The sequence below is a fragment of the Filobasidium floriforme genome (genome assembly GCF_021052385.1).
Source record: "Filobasidium floriforme strain CBS 6241 chromosome Unknown HD553scaffold_10, whole genome shotgun sequence".
In the NCBI taxonomy this organism is placed as follows: domain Eukaryota; kingdom Fungi; phylum Basidiomycota; class Tremellomycetes; order Filobasidiales; family Filobasidiaceae; genus Filobasidium; species Filobasidium floriforme.
Genome location: NW_025763631.1, coordinates 79595 through 100472, shown reverse-complemented (window position 1 = coordinate 100472; position 20878 = coordinate 79595). Strand labels below are relative to the sequence as shown.

The 20878-nt window shown below is 51.0% G+C and overlaps 5 protein-coding genes across 5 annotated transcripts; 4 read left to right on the top strand and 1 right to left on the bottom strand.

The window, feature by feature from the left end:
* Nucleotides 1-165: 165 nt before the first annotated feature.
* On the top strand, nt 166-1196 carry HD553DRAFT_323745 (uncharacterized protein; the record flags this gene model as incomplete). Its single annotated transcript, XM_046181425.1, has 3 exons — nt 166-509; nt 640-730; nt 915-1196. The coding sequence occupies 3 exons, from the start codon at nt 166-168 to the stop codon at nt 1194-1196; spliced, it is 717 nt and encodes a 238-aa protein (XP_046036767.1).
* A 979-nt stretch (nt 1197-2175) lies between these two features.
* On the top strand, nt 2176-3062 carry HD553DRAFT_323744 (uncharacterized protein; the record flags this gene model as incomplete). Its single annotated transcript, XM_046181424.1, has 3 exons — nt 2176-2237; nt 2309-2528; nt 2583-3062. 3 exons carry the CDS (start codon nt 2176-2178, stop codon nt 3060-3062), a joined length of 762 nt encoding a protein of 253 aa, XP_046036766.1.
* A 593-nt stretch (nt 3063-3655) lies between these two features.
* Nucleotides 3656-11792, top strand: HD553DRAFT_323743 (uncharacterized protein; the record flags this gene model as incomplete). Its single annotated transcript, XM_046181423.1, has 20 exons — nt 3656-3813; nt 3916-4569; nt 4649-5168; nt 5343-5455; nt 5541-5583; nt 5830-6749; nt 6842-6989; nt 7077-7205; nt 7244-7380; nt 7441-7510; nt 7692-7783; nt 8641-8689; nt 8895-9010; nt 9191-9280; nt 9415-9765; nt 9844-10621; nt 10711-10742; nt 10913-11181; nt 11304-11405; nt 11731-11792. The coding sequence occupies 20 exons, from the start codon at nt 3656-3658 to the stop codon at nt 11790-11792; spliced, it is 4833 nt and encodes a 1610-aa protein (XP_046036765.1).
* A 762-nt stretch (nt 11793-12554) lies between these two features.
* Nucleotides 12555-16882, top strand: HD553DRAFT_295648 (putative mRNA export factor elf1). The gene is made up of 9 exons (XM_046178494.1): nt 12555-13430; nt 13538-14780; nt 14876-15095; nt 15171-15375; nt 15447-15568; nt 15633-15834; nt 15906-16163; nt 16226-16682; nt 16748-16882. Exons 1-9 carry the CDS (start codon nt 12828-12830, stop codon nt 16756-16758), a joined length of 3321 nt encoding a protein of 1106 aa, XP_046036764.1. The 5' UTR covers nt 12555-12827; the 3' UTR covers nt 16759-16882.
* A 90-nt stretch (nt 16883-16972) lies between these two features.
* On the bottom strand, nt 16973-19800 carry HD553DRAFT_271681 (glycoside hydrolase superfamily; the record flags this gene model as incomplete). Its single annotated transcript, XM_046177724.1, has 15 exons — nt 16973-17167; nt 17227-17314; nt 17371-17438; nt 17506-17727; nt 17784-17969; nt 18029-18136; nt 18198-18246; nt 18313-18403; nt 18469-18596; nt 18661-18902; nt 18969-19024; nt 19098-19108; nt 19205-19285; nt 19384-19485; nt 19661-19800. 15 exons carry the CDS (start codon nt 19798-19800, stop codon nt 16973-16975), a joined length of 1767 nt encoding a protein of 588 aa, XP_046036763.1.
* Nucleotides 19801-20878: the final 1078 nt, after the last annotated feature.

Here is a 20878-nt window from a genome sequence, read left to right as displayed (position 1 = left end):
TTCAAACCTGAGTTCTTTCCCTAGATGAGCCTTAAGAGACAGCCTGTATATAGTAAGCTTGGAGCGATACTCTGCCTTCGTCACTATTCTTTGTCACAACAGCCACAGTTCGCAAAAAATCCCTCGTATCGTCGAAGCATAAATATACTTTATTTGCGGATACAAATGCAATACAACAGAAGTTTGACGCTCAATTCGCAGAGCGATGAGATTACACAGCGCTCCAGCATAAACACATCGCACTCGATTCATCACCCGTATGCTTCGCCGGGTCCGGCGAGCGAACACATGCCAGGCGAAGAAGAGATGGGTCCGCATGCAGATCGTCTTGTTCAAAGGATGATGAGCGAGGTTCTCAGCGGAACGGATGGAACGGAATTGCCTGACTGTCTCGCAGGGAGGTCATCGCAAGATGAATCACAAAGTCTGAGCCCCGTGGCGCCCAGTTTTGCTCCCGCAACGGTTTCAACCTACCGATCGTCGAAATTGAGCGCTGATGATGTGCACCAGTGAGTACAATCTGCATTCTCTTGGCTTGAGAACAAGGGTGACAAGATTGGGTATGACTGACGGCTTCAAGCAAACCGGCCCTTTCGAGCCCCGTTTTCATACCTGGGGCCGCGTTTCACGGGAGTCCAGGTGCTCAAGGACAGGCAGCCGCCTCCTTGACGGCAAGTGTAGATCAAACGATGAATCGAGAGGGTCTGCTTCCCGAGAGCCATTTGATGCAGTAAGTGCAGCGCAGAGATTGACCAGCAGAACTTCGATGTGCTAGTTGTGGAAGTGAGAGCTGATAGACCGGAACAATCCTTGACTAGAGGGTCGGCAATTTTCTCTTATGAGATGTCAGAGTACGACTTTAAATCGATTCCGGGTTTAGTCTTTCCAGTACCCGATCTACCAACAATCACTAGTTCCACGACTGTCCGGACCTTCAATCCAGATCGCCCAAAATCGCATACGTCCCTGCCCCCAGAGTTGAAGCATACTCTGTCGTTGGTCTTAGCGAGAGGAGACCCTCGATCGTCGCCGTTGCCGGCCATGGGCAAGGCTATCGAACATCTAGGCTGGTTATACTCCAGATGGCATCTCCATTATCAGAAAGCGCTAAAGATAGAAGGAATGATTACAGCCTCGAAGCAGACAATTTTCGACGTCATTTTCCAAGAGCTTTCCAGTCGATTGCGGTTATATAAGGAATGTTTGCTACTGCTCAAGGCACCTCACGCCTTACTCGTGGCTTGTGATTGCACAAGGAGGAGAATCACATCTCTCCGCCCAAGTCAGGGCACAGGTCAACAAGAAGGAAATTTTACCTGCACATGCCAGATGAATCATGGAAGCGAAGCAACTTTTCAGGGTCACACCCAGAAACTCGCTTGGACCGCCCACGAAATGAACAACACGGTCGAGGACTTTCACGAATACTACAAGCAGCATGATTTGATTTTCTGCGAATAAGAACGTAACTCGATTCTTCGTGTATGGTATCAGCATGTATACAGTGCTATACATCGGAAAATCTGCTCTAGCTCTCTGACAGAGGTCCACCGCCTCATAAGCTTGTAGCGGGAAACGTGAGACCTAATTGTAACGTGTGAATAGGCAATGTGAAAGCACAGATACAACTTGTCCGACAGCATGTACTTAAAAATATGTGGCCAGGATTGTCTATGGACTTAGTCGAAACTCATGACAGAAGGTTCGAACATGACCGCCATGTCGTTACAGTACTTACCTCTGCGTGCGTGATGTTGTTTGGGTACGCTAGTCATTCTTCTTCGTTCCAAGGACGATGGAAGATTAACAACCATATAATCAATAACGTCCAGCTTCTGATTAAGAACGCTTGTCGATATAAGGAAGCGATGTAGTGGGTGAGGTCGCGCCTGGAACGCAAGATTCACGTTCTGCCATACTGGCGCTCATACGGGACTACCGCTGGATAGTGGAGCCGAATGGCCTTTGGGTTACCGGCGCCTGATATGGTTTCCAGCTTTATCAAGGCGACTTGCCACTCCTTTGTTTGATCTTGTGACATTTAGAGTCCGAATCTAAAAAAATCGGCCGATCGACCGCTTGGGTACCCATGTAAGGAGACCACGCTGTGATCTTCTATTCGAGGGGATGGTCTGGTCGGCTGCCTGACATCGAACATCTATCCTCGTATAAGTGATGTTGTCCAACCAATGCGACGATTCCTCGCAGAAGGCAAAGATCTCATCCATGGAAAGCTCGTGAGTGCGGGATAGTCAATGATGGGGATGACTGGCTAGCTGAATAGCTGAAGAGCATGCGCAACGTCCAGTCCTGCTCCTCTGACCTTTACAGCGCCCTGGAGCAAAGATTACGATCCCGCAAGTGATGGGACGGATTTTTTTCCACCCGGTTCTAATTCGGCGATAAAGCATACAAACTCAGGCTCTATCGACTACAGTACGGATGGAGAGATTGGCTTTTCTGTTCAGGATTTTGCAGAAGGCGTCATCAAGGATCATGTAAACACAGCATCACGGCCAGAATTCTCGGTAAGCTTGAGACGAGCTATGCCCAACTGGACGGTAAACCGGCCATTGGTCCAGGATCAGTTCCCTAACGAGCAGGATACACCTACTGTGAAGAAGCAAGAGCATGGATGGCAGTTGCTCCATGATGACCTGCTTAGACTTACTACCCAAAGTTGGCCGGGACTTTGGCCTGTCGAGCAAGAGGCTCAAACAGTCTTGCTTGATGCTGTAGCTCGTGAAGGTCAAGCACGAGTTCAGTATTACATGGCTAGGGGAAGATCGATCCACTTCGATGGCAACTCCCGACAGCCTCCCTACCGGTCCAACATACACAAAGCATGTCAGTGTACTAAGAAGAGAATCGACAGGATACTCGATGGACAGTCGAGTGGTTGTAAATGCGACATCGGACACTCTCCCCTGTTGTTCCGCGCGAGGGGAACGTCACATCGCGCTATTGACATCCTCCAAGTCGTCGCCCTGTTGGAGGCATATTGGAAGATACAAGCGGAAACGAGTCAAAATGAAATGGGAGACCGAGTCAAAACTGCTTAGAGGTTGAGTATAGTTACTTTCAAATGTATTTACTATGTACCTCGGTTGAAGCGATCTCACAATATCACCGAGAATTGGATCTGCTTTATCAAATGCAAGCCTTGATCGCGCTAACGACTACATCGCGAGGCGTTACGACTGACTGCGTAGAGATTCGAGATGCCGAGTCATGTTCAGGTATGACCGTCACAGGACCCAGGGAACGGGAAATGCAGACGACCTTCAGAGCCTGGTCCCTTTGTTCTCGGAGCACGTTAACGTACTGAACGCGCCGAGCCGATAATCTGCGACAAGACACGCGCTCTGATCACTGTCAAGCGCAATCTGTCTCCCTTGGGCTTGATGCTACCTTGTGCCGCCTGTACCTATCCTCCTCTCCCCTCCCTTTCCGCCACACCCTATGTTTTGCATAGACAGTTGAAATCCTTTGTCTCTCGGTCACGTCATAATCAGGATAGGCAAACAGCTTCTCAGAAAAATCAGGTATATAACCGCCACGTCTAAAGTCTCTTTTGCTTCTTCCAGGGAGGACTTGGAAGAGAGAGATCGTTTGCCGGTCGTACAGAGCACAGTTCTATCTGTTGCCACCAATCATGTCCGATTTTCTCTCGGCCCAAGACTTTGTGTTCGAAACCGGTCAGGGTGTTAATCATCCGTCAATCGATGGTCAAGACCCCACCGTATCAAGCAATCAAGGTCAATCTGTCACTCATTTCTCTGACAATCTCACTAACTTTTGGCCCCAATCGTAGTAAGTCATAAAGCCAGTCCCGAGCGCTGGTACCATGTCTATGTATGGAGTTGCAAAGACACTGAGCATCGCCTGGTATACCCTGCCGGGTTCCTTCCATAGCTCGAGTTGCGACTCAGCTCTAAGCGTGAAGCACTCACAACAAACTACCCTTCTGCTGACTGAACATGGAATCATTCCGGTATTTGCCCCTCTGCAGCCACTGGAAATACTCGGCGAGATCCTAGCATCGATCTCCCACGACAGCGAAAATTCGAGTGTCGCATTACTCAACGAAGATGACGCTTCTTCGCCGTTATTGACGGATCTAAGGAAGGACTGGAGCCGAGCAGCGGAACAAGTCCGGTACTGGAAGCATGTTTTCTGTGATCTCAAGCAGCATATCGTGTTGGATCCTGAAAGCTGTATCTTTCCGGTGGAGGCTGTTCTCAACGAAGCGATCAGCCGCTTCCGGTTGTGCATCGCGATCGCGAGTGAAAAAGAGCGATGGAGCGACACTCGCTGGCTGAGTGGATTGAAGAAAGGCTACACATGCTCGCTCGATAGAGTTACGAGCTTGCAATCGATGTGGAGACAGCAGACTCCGTCTCGTCATCCCGCATACGCGTGTCATTGCTCGTGCGGTCATCTTGCTATCGGGTCTATCGGTAGCGATTGGCTGTGTGCAAGAGAGATTCATCTTACGACTTTGCAACTCCTGGAAGCCAAAGATCGACTCCTTAGTACCAGTGATCGTCCTCTTGACGTCTCTGGATGGTGAGTACGCCAGATACGAGAATTGAGGTTTCTTGGCTCATGAGACTGGTGAATAACTATTGTATGTAATTGTTGACAGTAACGATGCTTGTTCTCACAACGAGTATACGTATGAATCGGGATCTATGGCACAACAGGTCATGCCTCCGACTAGCTTCTCTTCTGGAAACACCGCTATAACATGGTTCGAGACACTGTCGCTTTCGTCAATCAGTCCGCAATTCCGCATTAATTCTGATCTCAGCGATAACAGCATCACGGATAGATTGAAAGCGATGCTGGGAGAATACTTGTCTGTTGAAAAATTGGACTTTGAGGATTCGCTCGTCATCCCACAGGTTTGGACTTCCGTCATCCAGGTTCAAAGCAGTTTGCGTACCATCAAAGAAACGCTGTCCGGGAAATACATACAGACTTGGGACAGATGCGATCTCGACAAAGATCCGATTGACCTGATTGAGGACACAGCTCGATTATTTGAATCTGTGCTAGTGGTACACATCAGGTTGCTTCGGTTCCTGAAGGCGTGTCTGCCAACAGAACTTGCTCAGGAGTGCGCCAAGCGGCATCAAATCGGTCGATGTTCCTATGACAGACTTGTCAGTCTGAGATGTTCTCAAACTCAGCATCGTCTGGTCCAGCATCGAAGAGTAAGATCTCATGGATACACCTGCAAGAGGAGCTGTGGTACACACAGATCTTTCGGGAAGGAGAATATATCTATATTGAACTGTGCCAACAATCTGAAGCTGACTCTCGAGAACTGCCGGCAGGAGTTGATCGCGTGGTTCAGTGCGCCAGTCGACGGTAGCTCTCCTTCAGGAGGGGGATCATACACAATCACGCGGTTGGAGATGTTCTTTGAGAAATCGCTGAGTAACAAGAGGTAGCGTTCGCGCATGCACGACAAATATTGCTTGTATTCTAGGTGTCGTTAATAGCGGACCATCTTGATGGTATATGCTACATAGTATGGGCATTCTATCGTATAACGACGCCAGAAAGATTTACTACGTATGCAAGACATAACTCACGATACGGATGAAGATCCTAACAGGGTGTTTTGCTACCTGTTGAAGGATCACGTCATAAGGTTTTACTCCTTTGTCAGATTCGTCCTCCGCAGAATAAAGTGATCTTATGCCGCTTCTCGGAGGTCCCTATCATTTTTATATTCCCTGCTCGTGTCTGTTTCGATCACTCCTTAAGTTGTATGAGTCAGGGAGCATCCGATCTATTCGCTGTTCGAAACGAATTTAGCCAATGTCCTCAACTCATGGCTCATCCATAGCACGCACTGAGCCTGAGGACGATCAGGTGTTGAAAGGGTGGCGAAAGAATCTGATTCCAGGACTTGGTGCAACTAGTCATTTACCGCCTCCATCCACCTACACGGATACCGGATCCCTTTTCTCAAGCGTAGATACCCGGATCACTTCGAACCCTAACATGGCTGAGGCCATAACTACAGGCAGTGCTTCGCCACGGGAGGCGGATCTGTCAAGGCTTACTGTCAATTCGAATTCGGAATCTCCACCCGCACTAGCATCCAGATTACGCCACATCATGAATGAGGTATACAAGCATGATGGCATCCGCCATCGAGCTCAGTGTTACCTATCGGCCTTGCTCGACCGATTGAATCAAGGTGTCAACATTGATACTCGAACATGGAGTGTATCAAGCGCCAAAGCTCGAGGAATCAACACACATCTCCAGTGCGGAATCATGGGCTCTTCTTCTGCCGGCTTGGTCGTCGCTATCATGCTGGAAGAAGCTTCTGATTTGCTCGAGATGTACAAGGAAATCCTGCTCCAGCTCCAAGCACAAGACTTTGACACAACGATCTCACACAATGCCACCTTCGAACAATTACAGAAGGCGGCCACGTGTACGTCTGGTTTGATCCTTGTTCTTATCGCGAAAAGGAGAGGCGTGGCAACCAATTTTGTCTGCCGCTGCGCTCTCAATCATCACATCGACCAAACTCTCGACGATATTGGCTATGCCGAACAGACTCGTGATACAGTTTCGACATTCCTGGCTTCCTTCCAAGAGATGACATCCCAGATCTTGAAACACGGCCGCCGCGCCCATGCTGCAACGCTTTCATCGTTTGATCTTTCCGGCTCGATACAACCATCGCTCCCAACCGATATGTCTCTCGAATCCATTCCTGCGTAAGTCTTAGCCGTTCAACGGGCACCCTTCACGATACGGGGGTTGCCAAAGTGGTTTGTGCTGAAATATCAGCACGTGTACTCGATTGCAGGCAGAGTATAAATGCCTGGTATCCCGACTTCGGTATGAACCCATCGTTCTATCCCGGGATAAGTTCACATATGACCATGTCAGTGCTACCAGCGCCGCCTGATGCTGTGTACCCTGCGTACAAATCGTCTGGTCACGTCGAACTTGCAGTGCGCGCTCAACTTGGGGAAGTTATGAGAGGTATCCTCGGAGATACAGCCTCAACCTTTACTGAAGTTGTTGATTCCGCACGCCAGATATCTCAGGATCATCTGGCGCGCTGGGAAACTCAGAAGCGTAGTGGATGCGAGCAATTGGCGAAGGAGCTACATCCTGAGCCCCCGGTATCGGATCTGGTCTTCCTGGAATCCATTGGGGGTTTAGTCGTGTGTCGTCTGACGATACATCTACGTCTTCTCGAAAGGAAGTGGATGAACGCTCGTGTTTCGGACGACCGCATCACGCCCAGCCTGATCGCTCTGTGCGCATGCTTGATCGCGAGGGTAATGGTCTTACAAGACACTCGAAGGGAACCAATCCTCACTTGCAAATGTCAGCTTGGTCAGTTTCACCACCTCTCAAGCCACCACTACGGTGTGACGCCATTGGACGCCATTGCAGCCCGAGCTCGGTCGATCAGGGACCAGCACATGGTCTTCGAAACCCTGCGGCAGCAGTTGATGCCTGCACCGTGAGGTGGTACTGGAGTACTGCTTCTGTTACTATATGCGATGACCCCATGGACCTTAATCAAGGACATTCAAACACGTGTAATAGCTTGTTGTACAAATCCAGACTCTTTGACTTCGACCTGAATATGTGCGTTTCACATCTCGGCTGTGATTCACGGACCCACGTGGTACCTGAAACAGATCTCGCTATGGGTATATCAGAGATACGTGACAGAATCCAGTCTGAAACACAACCGCGCCGACGAAAACATTACGAAAGCTGTAAGATCATTGTGAGCGGCCATATAGAATCTGATGTACATCGGACTCCACAAGCGATGAACGAGACCTTGTACTATCAGTTTGGCACCCTCCCTCTCATGCCTGGCTGACATTCTGCATGGTTCTGTCACAGTGATAGAGAGATCAAAGTTGCATCGCTGAGTGCGATAAGTGGTTGAATAGTAAGTCTTATATCCGTTAAGCATCCCTTAGCTGTTGCGTCCTACTCTATGGAATATCGAGTTTTTTTGGGTCCTGTTCGATTACCCCATGTTCCGCCTGATGACGACCTATGTACAAGCCTGGCCGTTCGTGCACAGTTCTCGATACAGGCAAAATCGCCGCCAGATACAAGATATAGAAATCCTTGCTGTCGTATTTGGGTTGCGATCATTCTAATCGAAACGATACAATTCCGATTGGCGAAATGATGATGGAGATTGAACGGACATACCGATGTATTATCGGCTTGCGTCTTACCAATCCCTTTGACTTTCGAGCACGCAGTCTCTTCAGGATAGTGGCGCAATATCGCGCCGCCATGGTCGGCCGGCTCATATTATTGCTTACCAGATGATGTCTACGTGTCACGCTATTCCTACCAAGGGCTTGATAATGATGTGCTCCTGTAACCCATGTTTGAAGAGATTGATCGACTGAACAGGAGGTCGGTCCAAACGATCACCTTGATCTCGGAGGGAATTGCGCGCCTATAATCAAAGGTTTGGGCCATATATCGGGGCGATTGTTGGTCGGTGCCCTGATTAAGCTCCAGCTAGGACATCGCAGTCTGATTAGTCTCGTCACGCAGAGACAGGCTATAGATACAGTCTCTGTACCAGACTCGTGAATAACATCTGCCATTCAGGTATCAGCATTACTTGACATCCCTTATCAAGCCAATTGTCGCGAAGCTTGTCCGTGTTTCCGCGGCGATTGGTTACTGGAACCTATCGCGATGATTAGAGCAGTAGCTAATGCAGTCGCTCTAGAGCAATCAAGAGATTTGTTTCATTCACCACTCACAAAGTTATCAAGTGGACCTTCGCCACAATTCGCGTCCGCGTTTCATCTGGCTCGGGTGTCAGATGGCGCTAGCGCCTGTTTCGTGGTCTTGTTCAGGTTATTCAGAGCCGCAATGCAGTCGGCATCCCTTCGTCCGACACAGACAGCGATACGATGGAATCTACCGAGAGAATGGATAAGCGTATGTCAATTTTTATGGTAGGCAGGATCACGTAGGTTGGCTCGTACATGAATGTGAGATTACGAGAGATGAAGAGCAGAATAACCGTGGCCAGAGTTTTCCAAGCGAACCGGGATGCGAAGAATGATTATTGGTGATATGACCACCAATCTCAAGACGGATTAGCCTATCTTCTTCATAACACTGTGACTGATATGGGATTACGCCATAGGGAACCGCAATCCGCTGATATGAACAGCTTGGTAACGATATCTGGGTCTCTCACGCCCATTTGGACAGATAACCTGCATGCACCGATAACGTAATCGACTTCCTTTTACTAATAAATTCGTGTAAGAACGAGACTATACCGTGTCCTGTGGTGCGCCACGTCGCCTCTTCACTGAACCACATCCTTTGTTGATTAGCCCCCTCCCGAATCGACATCGTATATAGTAAAGAGCCGTATATGCACTCCCGCCCATTCATTCACCCTGTTCAGAAACAAACTCATCTTACAATCGACGAAAGTTCCACCATCAGCAAGATGCCAGAAAACCTCTCCCTTTCGAACCATACTTGTTCTGCAAACTCTGTTGAAGAACAGTATCCAGGCTTCCCCTTGCCGACTGCCCCCTTGCGACAAGGGGAGGATTCCCTCGCCTCGACTATCCATGATACTTCGTATATCTGGTCATGTGCACCCGTTGACCCATGTCCGGAAAGTGATGATGAGTGGAAAGATATCCTCAAAGCCATGAAAGAAGATGCAGGTGCCTCTGCGACTGACGACAAAGCATCTCAATGGTAAGCTACAATTCGATAAATGTACTAAACTCCATCCGATGTGCTTTTGCTAATCACATCAGATTGTTCTTGTGGCAGGGAAATGTCCTTGCACTCAGAAGACATGTCCGTTGAGAATCCAAGATCTGGTCTTTCCGACGGCGTATTTCCCCCCGAATCGAATGATACGGACCTTTCTGCAAGCCTGCATGGGATATCGTCAACCCCGACTGGTATTCTGTACAATGGTCAGCCGCACCAAATGGACGTCATCATTATGCTGCAAAATACATTGAAGGATTTGACTGAGGGCAAAAATCTAGACTTTGAGTGTCGCATTCCTTTTGAAAAGCACTGGTACAAGGGGATCACAGCTCAGCAAGACTTGCATAGATACAAAGCTAACAGCTTGATCAAGATTCAGAAGGATTTCGGAAGATCGCTTGGACCCAGAAAACTACAAACTGTTCTGCTGGAAGCCCTCGCTAATATGGCTACAACGGTCCTCAGAGTCGACGTTCACTTTCTCAGATATCTCATCGGGAACTTTCCAAAATCCCAGACGCTTGGATGCCAACAATGGATACAGATATGTTACTGCACCATGAATCGGATTGAAGAACTCAGGGACAACCTCAAGTTCAGCAGAAACCGACGGCTCAGGTGCAGAGGCCCTTGCGGCAAGCATGAAGATATCAGGAATCAGAGCTTTCACGTTCTGTACTACGCGGGTGAAATCAAGAAACAGTTCGAAGAATGCCGGGGCGCTTTCTTCAAATGGCTGAACTCGCCAATCCAGGAGGGCAGCTCGAGCGTCACCACTCGCAATCTTCCTGTACCAGAGGTAAAATCGCTGTGGGACATGTACAAAGAGAAGGTTAGCAACGGTAGTGCGTAGAGACGGACTTGTTAGAGAAGGAGGATACCCTTCCGTGCAGCAGCCATTCCATTTGTTTGACGCTATAGACTGTCGTGCTTATTCTCGCTTTGTACTGCCCGTATGTGGGAAAAAATGTTTGTCAAGTTCGTTAAAGCCATCGATGATTTTATCTCAACGAACGTATGCGAAAGTGATACAGGCAGTTAATCGAGCTCTCAACAAGTTTTCCCAGAGCATGATTTAAGGCTGAGATGACCTTTCCGCGTCGTTCATGACTGTCGACCCTAGAACGTTTAGGCTCAGGGTGGAATCGAAACTTCTCCCCTGTACCCTTGACAGCTTTGTCCCCAGTCAGCCAATCACTTGGCACTCTCGCAGCATTACCGCATGTTCACATATCCCCCATTCAGTCTCTATGAGTTACCCTCCTGCAAGCCAGGCACAGGCTCTCAACAAAGCGACTGCCATCAAGGATCACGTACTAGATGTTTCGGCGCCTCACAACATTTGGACTAAGGAGCAGAAAATTCAGATTCATGCTGGATATGTGGCTATGTGTGAGTGAGACTGATTGGTGTTTTCATGTCTAGAGTCTAAATACTGTGTCTAGTCTTTGAAGCACGACGACATGGCTGTCTCTGGGCCTTGTTGTTGTTTGCTTGAATTATGCTTCTGACAGTCTGTATTGATCTCATCATCAAGAGTCATGATGCAAGAATTCTGGTAGCAACAATCTTGGGGCTGTTGTTCAGTCTGCCGGTCAATTATGTCGGAGACAAGAGTGAGTTCCGAGGCTCCGACGCAAAACGAGTCGAAACGCAACATGAACCGAAACCTCACCTCCTAAATCACTCATGACTCAGTACTACTACAACACGGGTCTCGTCAATACTTTTCATGACAGGATTGGTGGCTCTGTTGGCCTTGGCAGTTGTTATATACGATCAAAAGGCTTCTTTGAAGTGGTCCATACTTCGATAATGGTCATTCCCAGATGAGACCGGGGTATGTTCCCCTGGAGCCGATTTGATCCTTCCATGCCCCGTCTTGTCTCACACTGTTGTCCTTCGCAGCTGATTTTGAATCGTCGCACACTGGCTGTTAAGGTCAACCATGTGTCAGTAGAGCGCCAAAGTGTTGGTGTGGCACTGGTACTTCCTACGCCTAGGAAGCGACGGCGCCGTACAAATATATCCTAATAGTAGCCCGCGCGTAAGGAAAAGCCTGACCTGAGTCCATCCCCTCGAGCAACCTGAAACCCCGTCAAACCCCCTCCTGGGCCTAGATATCACCCTGCGTCACCAACCTTCAAAAGAAGGTGTGTCGCCTCTGCGAGCTCGCGTCTGCCCACCAACCTTGAATTGGTAGCGTCATGAAACTGGAACGTGGATCTCGATCGACGCTCCATCTGGGCGCGGCACGCGAATAGCATTCATATAAGCGTGATCCTCGTCAGAGCCTTTGAGATTGGTAGCTTCATACGCATTGAGGCTGCAGGAACCTTCTTGCCTTTCCCAAATGACTGGCAGAGCTTGGTCCTCTTACTTCTTTGCTCGTCTAGTACAGTAGCTGATAGGGAGTTTTCCATCGGCATCGGAAGCGCGCGCGTCATTGCAGGACTAGAAGGTCGATGAACGTGCAGTGTTTGATATCGAGCTGCAGGTCAGAACAATCATGTGTCACGCAGACAAGTATATGAACGTTAGACAGACATGATCAAAAGGTATGCGACCACGCTTCCGTGCTATCTGCCGTTATGGCAGCAGGCTGTGAGGGATAGAGACACCAAGTCGTTTCTTGCCACTTTGAGGTTGTATGAGCCTGACACTTTTTTCGGAACTTTTCCCAAAAATTGGCGCGATGGACGATTTTTGAAGGAGCGACCTGACTTTTGACAAAGGAGAAAGAAGATCTTGGCAGACGTCTACCTCTACAACGACCTGCTACTTCCCTTAGAACTCACCCCCAAACACCACTCTTCTTGTATCATCTAGACGTCGTGCTGTGTCTCTCTCTCCCCGCCTGGTCTCGGTATATCTTTCCGAAACTCCCGTCATCCTACCTCTCGTCGACGACAAGGAAATCGTATTCTCGCCAATCACCTTCGCTTGATTAGGATCTCTGACATATCGAAAACCTCTTTCGATCATCCAACCTATAATACCCAACCCCGAAAACCCAAAAAAGTCCAGGATCATCAATCATGGCTCCTACCACCGCCAGCATCTCTAAATCCTCTCTCAGCCCTATCCCGGCTTCTCCGTTTACGGACCAACTCGCCTCTCTCGCCCTGGCCACCTCTTCCCTCTCGGCTAAATCTCTTGCGGACAGCCTCGTCCAATCGTTCAAATCCAGCCCTAATCAGACCCACGCGGAATGTTTTGAAGCGGCCCATATTCCCGAAGTCGTCAGGGTGTGGAGTGAGAGTAAACAAGCTGCGGAAAGGGAGTCTGCGGGGATCCTCGTTGAGAGGCTCGTCAAGGGTCTAGGGGAAGGATCTGAGGGCTTGTTCATCTCGACCATCCCGGACCTTTTGAACATCTTGATGGACAAGACCCAGAGCATCAGGACTTCCGCCCAGGGAGGTGTCAATGCGATAGTAAAGACTTCTGCTCCGGAGGGTACGAGGCAGATCATGCACGTCCTCAAGGAAGTCCTTGACGAGTCGAAAGGATGGAGGACCAAGGTTGGAGCTCTGAAGGCTATGGAAGGGCTCGTGAAGAGTGGGGCGGAGGATTGGGTGGCGGAGGAGTTGGGTGGGGTTATTCCGGTTGTTGAGAGGGCTATGCACGATACCAAGTCCGAGGTTAGTCGTTCGTCCACCATCATTGTCTTCTTTTTTTTTTGCTTGCACGTCGGGTTTCGTGATGTCAAGGAGTGCTGATGTGAACGATTCTGGATCCGACTTGTCAGGTCTCTACGCAAGCCAAGAAGACGGCTGCTACCCTCTGCTCGATCTTGCCCAACGCCGATATTATCCCCCACGTCGGTTCCCTCGTCTCGTCCATGGCCTCTCCTACCAACGTCCCCTCTACCATCAAGGCTCTTTCTAACACCACTTTCGTCGCCGAAGTCAACGCTCCTACCCTCGCCATCATGGTCCCCCTGCTCACCCGTGCGCTGAAGGAACGATCGACGGAGACGACCCGAATGACCTGTATCGTCATCGGCAACTTGGTCAAGCTCGTCCGGGACCCCGATGTTGCGGCGAGGTACCTTTCCTCCTTGGTAGCTGGTGTGGAGAACATCGCCTCTTCCGCCGCTTTCCCGGAAATTCGAGCGTTTGCACAGACCGCTCTGGATATCTTGAAACAGTCCGGAGCTTCTTCGGATGCCAAGATCCCGCCTCCGAGGGATATCGCCGGGTCGACGAAAGAGTGCTTGAAGTTGATCTTCCCTCATTTGCCGATCCCTTTCGCTTTCCCCGAGAACCCGTCGTTGCCCATGAGGAAGGACATGCCCAACGCTCCTATCCTCGCTGATGCGATGGAATACGTCGGAGGGATGGTCGCTGACTTGGTCGACTCGAGGCTTTGGGACGAGAAGACCTGGACAGGCCGGGTGCTCGGTTCTCCGTTGAGTCACTGGTTGGAAGGCGGGAAGACCCAGGGTCAATCGGTCGCCCAGGAGATCAGGGGCGTGTTCATGGATATCGACAAGGCTAAATACGCCCCCACCGTCGAGGAGGACGACGGTGAAGGCGAGATGTTGTGTGACATCCAGTTCTCGCTCGCCTACGGTGGTCTCCTCCTGCTCAACCACACCACCCTGCGTCTGAGAAGAGGAAGACGATACGGTATCTGCGCTGGGAACGGAAAGGGGAAATCCACGTTGATGAAGGCCATCCGGGATGGCAAGGTCGAAGGTTTCCCTCCTCAAGACCAGCTTCGGACTTTGATGGTCGAGCACGCCCTTCAAGGAGAGGATGCTACTTTGCCCATCATCGACTTCATCGCTACGGACAAGAACTTGATCGCCAAGGGTACCAAGCGAGAGTCGATTAGGGACGCTCTTTTGCAAGTCGGTTTTACCGATGAGAAGCAGGGCAACCCGGTCGGAAGCTTGAGTGGAGGGTGGAAGATGAAGTTGGAGTTGGCGAGGGCGATGTTGATCGGAGCGGACATCTTGTTGTTGGACGAACCTACAAACCATTTGGGTGAGTTTGAGCCTCAGATTCAGCGTGCGAAAGGCCGAAAGTGGTGCAAGGTCTTGTCGCTGACATCTCGCCCTTTTACAATTGTTGCCCGACAGACGTGCAATCCGTCGCCTGGCTCGAACAATACCTCGTCAGCCAGACCCAGATCACCTGCATGATCGTCTCGCACGACAGCGGTTTCCTGGACAACGTCTGTACCGACATCATGCACTACGAGAACAAGAAGATCGCCTATTACCCGGGTAACCTGAGTAAATTCGTGGAGAAGGTGCCCGAGGCGAGGTCCTACTACACTTTGGCCGCTACCAGCGTCAAGTCAGTATCATGTCAACTGCGAAAGTATAGTTCAGGACGTCTCGCTAACAACGATTACTGTGCCCTCTTTCGCAGGTTCACCTTCCCCCCTCCCGGATCGCTCATGGGTGTGCGATCGCAGACCCGAGCCATCATGAAGCTTACCAACTGTACATTCACTTACGAAGGCGCTGCCAAGCCCAGCTTGATCGACGTCTCGTGTGCGCTGTCATTGAGCAGTCGTGTCGGTATCCTGGGACCGAACGGAGCTGGAAAGTCGACCTTGATCAAGCTGTTGACTGTGAGTCCGAGCCCGCGGTCGCGTCCAGACGCAGGAAGTGGAATGCTAAAAGCACGTTTGGATACCGCCAGGGAGAGACCCTGCCCCAACAAGGAAAGGTCGAGAAGCATCCGGCTCTTCGTGTCGGATACGTCGCCCAGCACGCTTTCCACCACTTGGATTTGCACTTGGAAAAGACTCCCATCGCCTACATGTGAGTCGCGGTCGGCTTGTTATCGGCTCGTTCCATATACTGACGACTGTTTGAGCCCTCGCAGCCAATGGCGATACCAGGACGGACACGATCGTGAGATGCTTTCCAAGGCTTCGCGAGCGTTGACCGAAGAGGACAAGAGGATGATGGACACTGAGATCACCGGCAAGAACGGTGACAAGCGACGGATCGAGCAGGTCCTCGGTCGTCAAAAGCTCAAGAAGAGTTTCCAGTACGAGGTCAAGTTCAAAGGCATGGACCACAGGGTGAGCAATGTCGGTTTTCGTCATCAGACCGTTCAGCGTGCTCAAGTGTTGCCTTCATCACGAACCCACAGCACAACGCCTGGTTGCCTCGTGAGGACCTGATCAAGTACGGATTCCAAAAGCTCTTGACCCAGTTCGACGACATGGAGTCCTCGCGTGAGGGAGCTGGTAACCGAGATCTCTCGGCCAGCGCCATCCGAAAGCTCTTCGAAGAGGTCGGTCTCGACCCGGATATCGCTCAGTACAACGAAATTAGTGGTTTGTCTGGTGGACAAAAGGTCAAGGTCGTCATCTGCGCTGCGCTCATCAATCAGCCCCAGGTCCTCGTCGTGAGTCGATGGTTGTCGAGCAGTCCATTAATCGTATGATACTGATCATGTTATGCCTCTAGTTGGACGAGCCGACAAATTTCTTGGACCGAGAAGCCCTCGGCGGTCTCTCGATCGCCATTCGAGACTGGGCCGGTGCCGTCTGCATCATTTCGCACAACCTCGAATTCGTCAACGCCCTCTGTCCTGAGATCTGGAACGTCGACGCCGGTCGTTTGACCCACATCGGCAAGGTCGCCATTATCGAAGACGCCTTTGACGACGTCAAGCCTTCGCGAGTCGGGAGCCGAATGGGTACCCCTCGAGGAGCTGCCACCCCTGCGAACGGTAGTGGTGTTAACACGGCCGCTACGTCGGCCGCCAACTCGGCTGCACCTAGCGATGCCGAGGGTGTAGCTCAGCCCAAGCTCAAGAAGAAGAAGAAGATGACCCGAAACGAGCAAAAGGCTCAGGAAGCCAGGCGGGCCAAGCGAAAGCTCGATTGGCTGTCTTACGGAGGTCCCAAGCCCGAGGATACCGGTGAGTTCGAAGCGCCGACGGTATTGCAGCGATCAACCACGACTGACCCTGACTCGTCTTTGCAGACTCGGACTAATTTGACGAGCATTGAACGTTACGACCGGCTTAGGATTCTCTTGTACACCCTCGTGTAACTGCGCATGTTCTTTCTGTCTGATTCGCTTTGGGCCGTGACTATACACATAGATGTCTGACTGCATGCTACGAATTCGGGGTTTCTGTTGGACGTTCGCTTCGTTCTGATACAACTTTCGGGACTGGCACGACCATTCAATACTCGAAAACGACTATCAAAGGAGAAGCGAAAAGAGAATACTGGCGCAGGTCAAAAGGGCGAGACCGACAATGGATGACTGAACGACCCCGACGTCGGCGGCATTGTCTCGCGAGTTGCGAGTGCTAGACTTGGTCGAATTGGCCTTGTTGTAGCTGACGACGTTAGGGCAGATGCCAGTGGCAGCAGCGTCGTCGTAGCTCATAAAGACCTGCAGGTGGTACAGTCAGACGATGGGTACGGATGTCAGGTGAATACCGAGTCGCTCACATATGGTTTCCCGCCGGCTCCAGCAGCAGACCACGACACCATAATCGAGCTGTTTGACCCGATGTTGTACACATTGCATTCGAGAATGCTAGTGGAAGCGATGTCAGCTGGAGAGTCTAACGAGATAAAGTCCAGGGAACTCACTTGACGACGGATCCCTTCCAGCCAGTGCTGCTGACACCAATGGAGGCCGGTACGGAAGGGCTGCCTCGCTGCGGAGGACAGAGCCGATTAGCTATGGCGCTCTGTTGACGGATATGGAATGTGTCCTTGACTCACGTTCGTCAAAAAGACCAGAATGGGACCCTTGCGGAACGCTAAATCGTTGTCGTTCCACTCCAAGAAATCAACGTTGTTGTGCAAGAACGTCTTGCCATCTCGTTGAGCGTCCGTGGCGATCAGGAACTTGCGGACCTGATTGAGTCGCTGAATGTTGACGTAGGTTCCCTTGGTCACATCGTAATTGCCACTCTCAGGCGTCCACAAGGCAGGCCGGTTGTACTGTGGTGCGAACAACGGTTAGATGGGTTTATGCACACGCGAAGGTTGGCACTTACCGGATCGCCTCGCCCTTGAAGGTCACCTCCGCCGATTTCTTGTTCGTCGCCATAGAATACGGTAGGGATTCCGTCGCTCATGAACTGCCAAACAAGTGCGTTCCAGGCGGTACGAGGGTCGACTTGCAAGCCATGGTATCGAGGCAAGTCGTGGTTCCCCAAGAAGCTACCGAGCAAGCCGACGTCCTGCAATGTATTCTGCGTCAGTCGTGCGTCGTCGGAACATCATTCGCTGCGCTACTCACCGGGAAAGCTTTCTGGACCTGGGAGTGGATATCAACGAGGTTGGACATGTTCAACGGCGCATCAGGTCGGTTGAAAAAGGCTGCCGCGGCGCCGTAGTACGTGGGGAACTACAAGCCCGAACAGATGGTTAGCAAGAGCCGCCACTGCGAATTTGATGCTGTGACTTACGTTCAACACCGAATCCATATAGTTCAGCGACTGGAACGAAGCCGCTTCGCTGTCAACCCAAACATCTCATAAGTCACAACAACCTGCAAGCGCAATGTCTGCGCCGGAAACTCACGCGATGTCGCTGCCATACACCTCGCCGATACAGAACACGCCTGCGGACGCGCAGAACGGCTGCCAATACTCGGGTCGGACGTGCTTGGCGGCTGCGAGGGTCGCGACCATGATATCAGCTGAGCTACCTCAAAGCGTCCGGCACGTGGGGACTCACCATCGATTCTCAACCCGTCCACGCCAAACTCGGTGACGAAATCGTGGATCCACGTCTGCAACGTCTGGATGACCTCGACATTCTCCGTGTTAACGTCGGCGAGTGGGAGCTTGTCGTCGCCCATCCAGCTGAGACCAGATTGGAGCAACGTCAGTCGGTTGCGCTCTCGATGTGAGTCGAGTGACTACTCACCACACCTCCACGCTAGTCGTATTCCCGTAATCCATCGGACACCTCGGATGATACTGCTCAACCTTGCGCCACAACAAGTCCGGGTTCAGATCGATCATCTCCTGGACGGTCGGCGCCGGGTTGGCGACGACGTGGTTGACGACAATGTCGACCATCAAGAACATGCCGCGTTTGTGCAGTTCGGCCGAGAGGGCGAGCAAGTCGGCCTTGTCACCGAATCGAGGGTTAAGCTGGGTGGTGTCCTGCAAGGATATCGGGATTTCTCAGCTTCGAGTTCTCCTTGTACAAGCTACCAAATCGGAGCTGACCTCGATCCAATAGCCATGGTAAGCCGCCCCATAGGCCGTCATCGTGTCGATATTCTCTACAGAGACCAAGGCGTATTTATCAGTCGGATTTATTTCATCTCGCACAAAATCACAAGTCGCGGGACTTACTGCTCGTAGGCCTGCAATTCACGGAACAAACAAGAACGAAACGCCACGTGTTCAGTATCGTTCAAGAAGTACAGCATCTTGTCATGACAAGAGGACGGGCGACTCACGAAATCCAAATCGCATCGAAACCCATACCCTGGATATAATCCAGCTTGTCGACGATACTCCGATAAGTCCCGCCACACCAACTAGACGCGCCGGCGATGCCCAAAGGAGATTCTTCTGTCAGCTCATCTCTCCCGGCAGGTAGTAAAATGGTCGTTATGAAACACGGAGGGGAACTTACTTCTGGGTTCCAGCCGGACAAGGAGCCGTCCCATCCTCCGGGATCCCTGCAGTCAAAGCAGGCGCGGTAGATGAGGGTGGTGCGAAGCGGTCCGTCATCAACCTGAACAGCGAACACGACAGGATCGGCAGGCAGGGTGGAAGCGTGATAGAGAGAGGTATCGTTCTGGTCAGCTTTCTCTCTCAAGCCGAGATGGGAATGACGTAAAGTCTGCTATCATACCCATCCCACGCGGACGAGAAAATCAGGCGCAAAAAGGGAAAAGAGAGGGGCTCACTGATAAATACTCCGACTCCTCCACTCGTCCTTCGAAGCCGCTTTTACTCCTTGGGCGTTCAAGACGAGTGCGAGCAACGCGAGCAGGGGGAGCAGCAGGAGTGAGTGGGGCGAGCGAGGTCGAGTCTGAGGGGTGAACATTTGTCGGCTTGCTCGGCGGGACCCTGACGAGCTCGGAGCCTCGAGAAAAGAAGAAGCGGTCGGTCCGCAGGTGGGAATTCGGCCAAGTCTGGATTCTGATTGAGTGGACATGATCCCGAGTTCTCGATAGAGGTGTGGTTATTGTTGTAGTGGTGGTGTGGTTATGCTCGATGCGGGTTCGGTTGATCGTATTATAGTTCTAATAGCCGTCGCCGTTGTCGTCGCTGTTCTCGAGGTCGATGCCGGTAATGCTGATGTGGATGCTCTCAATGATGCTGATGCTGATGCCCGAATGTGCTAGTCGATTTTGATTATATATGTAAAGTCGTATGGTATGGATTCCCGAAATGAAGTAAAGATCGAGTCAAGTCGAGTCGAGTCGGCCCAAGAAAATGGAGGACTCGACGAAGAGGTTCCCCCTAGAAAGCGTTTATCGTTGTTGGTAGTGTGTCGTAGAGGTTGTTATGTTGCGTTATCGTGTGATTGTGTTAAACGAGTGTAGAGTCAAGCGAATGTGAATTGCAGAATATCAAATGACGAGATATGGTGGATGGTGGATGGTGGATGGTGGATGGTGGTAGAGTATGCCGGTCGGGCGTAGTATTCCGTTGTCGGGAGATCGAAATGAGGTGTAGAGTATCGTTACCCCTCAGGTGCCGACGTCCGATGTTCGATGTCCCAAAGTAGGGCTTGATCACGATCTAGAACTCGATCCGGGTAGCTTGATATGATAGGGGTAAATCTCCGGTTGGTCGATCGTTTGATGACCAAGAAGGCCGGTTGATCAAATCCAGATCGTCGTCTAGCTTGTCGAGCTTGTGGGATTGCCGGGATGCCGGGTTTGTCGAGTACTATCTTCGAGGAAGAGAACTATCTCGATTTCGATCACACTCTGATCACTTCGACGACTCGGTTTCTGCGGTGGACGGTGGATGAAGTTGATAATAGGGGTCGATAGGGGTCGACTTGGGGGGGAGTGCCGGCTCGGTAAGTTCTGACGAAGAGGGACTGTCGAGCGAAGAGCAGAATTCGGAAAACGTGCAAAGGTGGTGGGGGAAAAGGAGTGTGGTAAAATAAA

Excerpts from the sequence above, each read along its gene's own strand:
- HD553DRAFT_295648 (XM_046178494.1), top strand. The coding sequence starts at position 12,828 with ATGGCTCCTACCACCGCCAGCATCTCTAAATCCTCTCTCAGCCCTATC. Across the intron at positions 13,431-13,537 it reads TGCACGATACCAAGTCCGAG|GTCTCTACGCAAGCCAAGAA; the intron begins GTTAGTCGTTCG and ends CCGACTTGTCAG. Across the intron at positions 15,096-15,170 it reads TTGGCCGCTACCAGCGTCAA|GTTCACCTTCCCCCCTCCCG; the intron begins GTCAGTATCATG and ends CCTCTTTCGCAG.